The sequence below is a fragment of the Cynoglossus semilaevis genome, chromosome 3 (genome assembly GCF_000523025.1).
Source record: "Cynoglossus semilaevis isolate Cse_v1.0 chromosome 3, Cse_v1.0, whole genome shotgun sequence".
Classification (NCBI taxonomy): Eukaryota; Metazoa; Chordata; class Actinopteri; order Pleuronectiformes; family Cynoglossidae; genus Cynoglossus; species Cynoglossus semilaevis.
The window spans coordinates 2,177,214-2,183,769 of record NC_024309.1 but is presented as its reverse complement, the minus strand read 5'-3'; the positions used below and the strand labels follow the sequence as shown (position 1 = coordinate 2,183,769).

At 35.4% G+C, this 6,556-nt stretch overlaps 2 protein-coding genes and 1 long non-coding RNA gene across 4 annotated transcripts in view; 1 reads left to right on the top strand and 2 right to left on the bottom strand.

Moving 5' to 3' along the window:
• LOC103376887 (uncharacterized) overlaps positions 1-4,991 on the top strand; it is a 15,109-nt gene extending 10,118 nt beyond the window's left edge. For both annotated transcript variants that reach the window (XR_521349.3, XR_003049313.1), the window contains exons 6-7: positions 843-1,057; positions 4,854-4,991. This is a non-coding gene — a long non-coding RNA (uncharacterized LOC103376887). The remainder of the gene's footprint in view (positions 1-842; positions 1,058-4,853) is intronic.
• Positions 286-2,735, bottom strand: LOC107988355 (sperm-associated antigen 6-like). The gene is made up of 3 exons (XM_017031407.2): positions 2,079-2,735; positions 1,900-1,995; positions 286-1,026 (listed from the first exon to the last, which is right to left on the bottom strand). The coding sequence occupies exons 1-3, from the start codon at positions 2,101-2,103 to the stop codon at positions 701-703; spliced, it is 447 nt and encodes a 148-aa protein (XP_016886896.1). The 5' UTR covers positions 2,104-2,735; the 3' UTR covers positions 286-700.
• LOC103376913 (polycomb complex protein BMI-1) lies at positions 4,240-6,550 on the bottom strand. Its single transcript, XM_008307475.3, has 4 exons — positions 6,439-6,550; positions 6,100-6,198; positions 5,908-5,988; positions 4,240-5,356 (listed from the first exon to the last, which is right to left on the bottom strand). The coding sequence occupies exons 1-4, from the start codon at positions 6,493-6,495 to the stop codon at positions 4,976-4,978; spliced, it is 618 nt and encodes a 205-aa protein (XP_008305697.2). The 5' UTR covers positions 6,496-6,550; the 3' UTR covers positions 4,240-4,975.
• Between the last annotated feature and the right edge of the window lie 6 nt (positions 6,551-6,556).

Genomic DNA, 6,556 nt, shown 5'->3' with positions numbered 1-6,556 from the left:
GCAATAGGCAGAAGACAGGAGGCGGAGCTGGAGTTGGCAGAGTTAAAGATGCTAAGATTCTCTTTAGGAGTGACAAGAATGGACAGGATCAGAAATGAGGTCATTAGAGGGACAACACAGACAGGAAGGTTTGGAGAAAAAGACAGAGAAGCCAGATTGAGATGGTTTGGACATGTGGAGAGGAGGGACAGTGGATACATTGGGAGGAGAATGTTAGAGATGGAGCTACCAGGTAGGAGAAAGAGAGGAAGGCCAAAGAGGAGATATATGGGTGCAGTGAGGGAGGACATGCAGAGAACAGGGAGAGATGGAAATCAATCATTTGCTGTGGCAACCCCTGAAAAAAAGGGACAAAGCCGAAAGAAAAAGAAGAAGACTAAGACTACAGTCTTACCTATTTTTGGTGATATTTGACATGTTTAGATATCATGTTCTTTCAAGTTTTATACACAAATGATTCACTTGGCAACATGTTGTTGGGCACAAACCTTTAAGGCATATTTGGGGCTTTATTTTTATGGGATTATTTTGCCACTGAAACACCTAAGTGTTGAGTTAGTCATTCTGTGTTTACATTATATATTTTTTAATACATACTATATCATGTGTTTTATATTATTACAAAATATTTTTAAAAAATGAATATGCAATATTCAATATGCAGCAACATCCCTAACAATCATGAGAATACTAGAATAGATTAATATAATCTTAACCAACAAAGTAGGCATGCCAAAATATTTTCAATAAAAACATGTGTAGTAAAGTGCAAACTGTGCTGTTGATCTTCTATCAGTGTTTCACACATGTGATTTAAATGTACTCTGTCTTTACATTCACAGTTGTGAGGTGTACTGACGTTCTGTGAGCCCAAAGAGTGGACCAGCTGTGGAAGGATGTCTTCCCTCACCACGGCCTCTGCCAGCTCATCGCTGTGGTCAGCCAGACGGCCCAGAGCTAAAGCTGCTGTCTGCTGGATGCTGGGGACCACGTCCAACATCAGCGGACGCAGCATGGACATCACACCTACAGGAAGAGAAGCTGATGCATCAGAAATGTGAGTAGTGAAAACATTTTTGTATATTTCTAAGGTTGTTGTCGGTCTTTAGAAATCACCAGAGCTAATACGTTGCGTCATGATGCTATTAATCAGCGGTGTTATTCTCTTTAAAAAATAATAATAATAATAAAAATAATATAACACTTTAGTGACAATAATAGATACAATTATTCATTTTTATTCTATTAATTCATAAAAATAATAAATGATTAAAGTCTTAATTATCGAAAAATTTAATGGTTTAATATTTGTTATCCGACTAGTCCCGTCTTTTCCTGTTCTGTTCTCTTCTACCATTTTCTGATGTCTTCACTGATGTCTTTCTTATTACATTCTGCCTAAATGCGAGATCTCCATCATTCTTTGCCCACTGTGCCCACGTCCAAACCCTCCAGCCCTCAACCCATCTGTTACTTGGACAACATGTCTTGCACCATATTCAGATGCTTTTCTGCTACGCCTGTCTTTAGAATTCTGAATCTCTCGTCTCTGTTTCTTATGTTTTCTCTTTTTCTAAATGTTTCTTTCTAAATGTAATCATCTATTTCTCTCCACCAAACTGCTGTTTTCTTCTTCAAATTTCACCTTAGTGTATAGACTTTACAATTCCTTCTCAAGCCTAACATTCTGGACATACAGTATCTTCTTCTGCACCCTTGTATTCCCTTCTTAGTAAACTCAGACAATTCCTGCTCTGCTTGTTCCTCCATTTGTCTTCATTTCACTCACATTATCTTCATTCATGAGCTACAACTATGAACCATCAGAGCAAAGGCCCTGAATGTTCATCATTCTTCTTACATGGAAACACCCACACTGCCCCCTGTCTTGTTTCTTACCTGCATTGTGAAGGACTTCTATATTTTGGGGTCTGGATGCCAAATCAGCAACAGTTTGCACAAACTGCAACCTTGATTTCTGATACTGCTCGAATGCTGTGAATCACACAAAGACAAATGACGAGGAGGCATCACCTGAATGTGACCTTTAATGAATCTGTAGCATCCTTGAGTCTCACCTTGAATGATCTGTCGCTGACTCATTCTTTCTGAATGGATAAGAAAACTTAACAAACCAGAAAACAATCTCCAGCTTCAGGTTTTCTTCCTGCAGCCTCTCGGCTCTGGCTGTTGTTGTGATGTGTTGCCATGGCAGCAGACAGGAAGCAGGATGTTCTGCGCCTACCACCGTAGATCGTCAACTGTCAAGATGATTCACTCCGGCTCTGCATTCTTTCGTCTCGTTTCTTTCCCTTGTCACACCAGAAACGTGCTCAGAGTGAGAACTCCAAAGGCTTGTGCACTGAGAGCCCTCTGGTGCGCGCATCTTTGTTCACGTCCCAAAGAAAAGGAGAAAAGAGCCGCGCTCTCCTCTTTATCAAACTTTCAAATCTTTCACATCTACAGACTCACACAGAGCAAGGAGCGAACACGGTGATCTCACACGGAAATGACGCTCAACATGGAACTTTTCTAAACGGAGGTTTCTTTTTCTTGTCTTTCTTCAAAACTGTCCTCTTTCATTTTCCCTCTTATTTTCCTAAAATGTCCAAAATATATTTACTTAAATATTATACGGTGAAAAATACTATTTTATCATTAAATGTAGATAAAAAAACAAATACAGCGATACTCTTTACTCTTTTATATTCGACTAAATCGACGCTGACGCAAATTAAAGCCGAATTGGGTCATTCTCGTGAAATTCTTTCCTCTATTTATTCATGATTATTAAACATTGAAATAGTAATTTTATTAAACATTGAAATGGGAATTTTATTAAACAATTGAAATAGTCATTTCAAACGTCCATTAGAGCTTCCATTATTTTTGGATAATTAGAATCTTGCATATTATATATATTTATGTACTGATATATATGTTAATTATTTAAAAATATATATTTAAGTATCCCTTTAAAATGCATGAAATGCAATAAAATAAAATTAATTTTTATATTGAACTTACTCTTTGATTCATAGAAAAAAATATCAGCTTTATTATTATGTTTTGTTATTTTATAAAAATGCATGTTTTATTACTAAAATCATTACTGCCTTAGTGTACAAATGATTTCACGAGAACGACCCAATTAAAGGTTCTGGCGATAGTTAAAAAATTATTTTTTATTTAATTTAAATAGATGCGCGTGTAATTTAAATATAACTGGAATTATGAAATTAAATGTAAAATCTAGGCGTAAGGTAAAATATTTATCGCGATATTTAGTTGCATGTTCACAGTGTTTTAAATGTAGGAAAAACCGTTTAAATATAGGATATATAATAATAACACAAAATTCATAGCAATAAAAACGAAACTAATAATAACCTGGATAGTCGGCAGGTCCCTCATTTAAAATTATCTCAATTTATTTGTTGCGTGTGGTTTTATTTAGGTGCTCACCTTTACTAAAAAATGTTTTTTAAATAATTTATTTCGTATCGACTGTCAATTTACTTAGTTGATTTTAAGGCGTTCTTACCTACTCCGTTTTTGCATTAGGAAAGTAAATAATAACTAAATAAATAAATGAGACTAATCTAAAGATTATATGTTTCGCGTCGCATTTCTCTTTATAAATGAAGAGATTCGTAAATTAAGTTTAACATCAGCAACACGCGTAAAAGGAGCATTATAAAATCTACGCCATCCAAATAATAAATAAAATAATAAACTATACAACAGTGTTTTAGCTCTTACCTTTACTTTTATTTAGTTTGGCATTTAATATAAAAACGACAAAAGTAATATTACAAATACCTATTTTAAAAAATGTTTACGTATTGTAGAAATAATTATAGAACCGCTGACATGTTTAACCATTAAGCTTTTTAATTACACGTGAAATTGTTTATCTTAAGAGTTAAAAAAAACTTTAATTGTATTAACTTAGAACCAGGAAGTAAACCCTTTAGTCAAATCAAACCAATTACGTCCGTAAAATAAAATAAACTGCTCGTTCACTAATTGTTTATTATAATTTTTAAAAATCGCTCAACATTTTAGCATCTATTTTCAAACCAATGTAAATTAACAATCAAAAGTAATCCGCTGTATTAGTTAAATATGAATAATTAATAAAAGTATATTTTTCAATGTACAATGTATACGTTATAAAAATAGTGTATTAATAAAAATAATAATCTTTATAATAATGAAAGGTCAGGAAAAAATTCGTACGTGTAAAATGTTTTTATTTAGATGTTTTATACTGTGCAACAGTAACAATACAATAAGTTGTCCATACAATCGAGCGATACAAATACGGGAAAAACACGAAAACATGTGTGTACTGAGCAAGATGGCCCGAGTCATTCCATCAGAACAAAAACAGAGGGGGCTAAAGAGAATAACACCGCTGATTAAATAGGCTTCTGTCTCTATCTACACGTGGAGTCTTAAAAACCCGCTGGAGTAAATCTGAAAGTTTGTGTTAACGCAAAACAATTGTTCTGTGCAGTCATCTCGTGACTACAGTCAGGGTCAGTTCCACGTGGTGAGATTTTCTTTCTTTAAAAGAAAGTGTTCGTGAGCATGCATGTTAAAAACTTACCGTTTCCAAAAAGAACACACATGAAATATTCATGATAAACACGACAAATTGGGAAAAAAATCTGAAAAGGAATAATATAAAAGTGTGTCTTCAGTCGCGTTTGTAAAATAAAGCATTTTAAGTCTTAAAGAAGAGAGATGACAACGTCTAAATGTCTTGTCCTTATTCTCCAACATAAAAAGCTTTTACTTTGAAATGCCTCCGATTCCACTTGACTGTGTTTTAACTTTTTATGTAGACGCTGAAGACCGACTGGCAGAAACAGAGAGAAGAACGGTGTCTACACACTGGAACTACATTGGCATGAAAACAGAATTAGCTGAGCGGGTTCTGGCGTTGGCGACCCCGGGGGCCCTGCGGTCATCCAGAGGACGAGGAGCCGTTCAGGGACACCTTCCTCGGCTTGTTGACGCCGCTGCTGAACTGGTTGTAAGAGCGGCTGGAGGTCGGAGGAGGAAGTGTAGGAGGAGGTGCAGCAGCAGCAGTTGGACTCCCGTTGATGATGTTGGTGTTGCCCAAGCCGTGTGGGATCTGCGGGTGCGGTGACTGGGCGGGAGTACCGGGGCTCGGCAAGGAGGACGAGGTGGATGCAGCCCCGGCTGGACTTCCGGCTTTGTCGCTGGCGGAGTCGCTCTCTGGTCCGGATCTTCCGGTGCTGTTCTGACCGTCCTGCAGAGAGTGGCTCACCTTCATCTTCTTACAGTTGGGTCGGACTCGGTACTTCAGAGGAAGAGGACCGTTCTGTGGTGGAGGTAAGACACGTCCTCATTTGAGACAAGTCACTGAGCAGTATTGACTTTAAATTAGCATCCGAAAAATATAGTTAAATAAAAACATTATTGGAAATTTGTAAAGTGCGTTGATAGAATACAAAAAAACGTGATTTATATATCTACTCTAAAACACAGGCATGTTTTTTTTAATTGTTGTTATAGTTAGCACTTAAGTTAAACATTATTAGCATAAAAGTAGTTTCTGTTACTATTTGATAAAGATATACCTTAACGATTTCTTATATCTTAACATTAATGTTTCTACTCTGGCCTTGAAAATTGTGACTTACATGAACTGTATCACTTCATTTTCTCTAATTGTTTATTTTTGTGGCAAATATTTAAATTAAGTTTTTATATATATATATATATACAAGACTAACTGTAAAACTTTTGCCAGACTTACTTGTAAAAAATCTCTGTGAAATTATTTAAAATGTAATAAAAGATTTTAACAAATACAGTTGTGTTTGGCATCATTTCCCACTAATGCAGTTTAAATAATCTTAAATGTCTCACCCGTCTCCATGTGTAGATATAAGCTATGTCCATTAACGTGTAGTAATCTTTCAGAGGTTCGTCTTCATACATGACTTCAACCTAAGGAGGAACAAATATTATTAAATTAGCAATATTATTATGTTAGCAAACTAGCTCCATTAGGACTATAATTGGTGTATTAAATCAGAAATAAATAGCAACAAAGTAGACCTGGTAAGTATTAGGGATGTCCATTTTACTGCGAAGAAATTTCCTCAGATGCATGACTGTCATGGCTGCTGGACACTGCAGGTACCTCTTGTTCTCCACCTGCAGATGACAATTAAATCAAAAATGTACTCTTTCTGCATTCTATAAGGATACAAATATACAACTGGCTGTTCCACCTTAAAAAAACTACATAGAGAAAATATTGCAAATAAAAAAAATAATACAGGCAAAAAGCATTAACCTACTGTGAAAAGTCAATCTTAGTTTATCATACAACTATTAACTAAAAGAAAACATATTAGTTACATCAATAGGCAATAAAAATAAAACAATAAATACCTGATCTGTAGGCTGCTTGTCTTCTACTCCTCCGAGTCTGCACAAATGAATTTGCATACTGGTTAGTTTTATAGCATACACAAAAATGATAATTGATTTTTTAAATATTCATAAAAAA

What these genes read in the sequence shown, in the direction of transcription:
- LOC103376913 (XM_008307475.3), bottom strand. Translation starts at nt 6,495, where the DNA reads ATGCAAATTCATTTGTGCAGACTCGGAGGAGTAGAAGACAAGCAGCCT. An exon ending in ACATCCCTAATACTTACCAG is followed by an intron (nt 5,989 to 6,099) that starts GTCTACTTTGTT and finishes GTTCCTCCTTAG; the next exon opens with GTTGAAGTCATGTATGAAGA. An exon ending in ATATCTACACATGGAGACGG is followed by an intron (nt 5,357 to 5,907) that starts GTGAGACATTTA and finishes CCTCCACCACAG; the next exon opens with AACGGTCCTCTTCCTCTGAA.
- LOC107988355 (XM_017031407.2), bottom strand. Translation starts at nt 2,103, where the DNA reads ATGAGTCAGCGACAGATCATTCAAG. An exon ending in TCAGCGACAGATCATTCAAG is followed by an intron (nt 1,996 to 2,078) that starts GTGAGACTCAAG and finishes TGTGATTCACAG; the next exon opens with CATTCGAGCAGTATCAGAAA. An exon ending in AGAAGTCCTTCACAATGCAG is followed by an intron (nt 1,027 to 1,899) that starts GTAAGAAACAAG and finishes CTCTTCCTGTAG; the next exon opens with GTGTGATGTCCATGCTGCGT.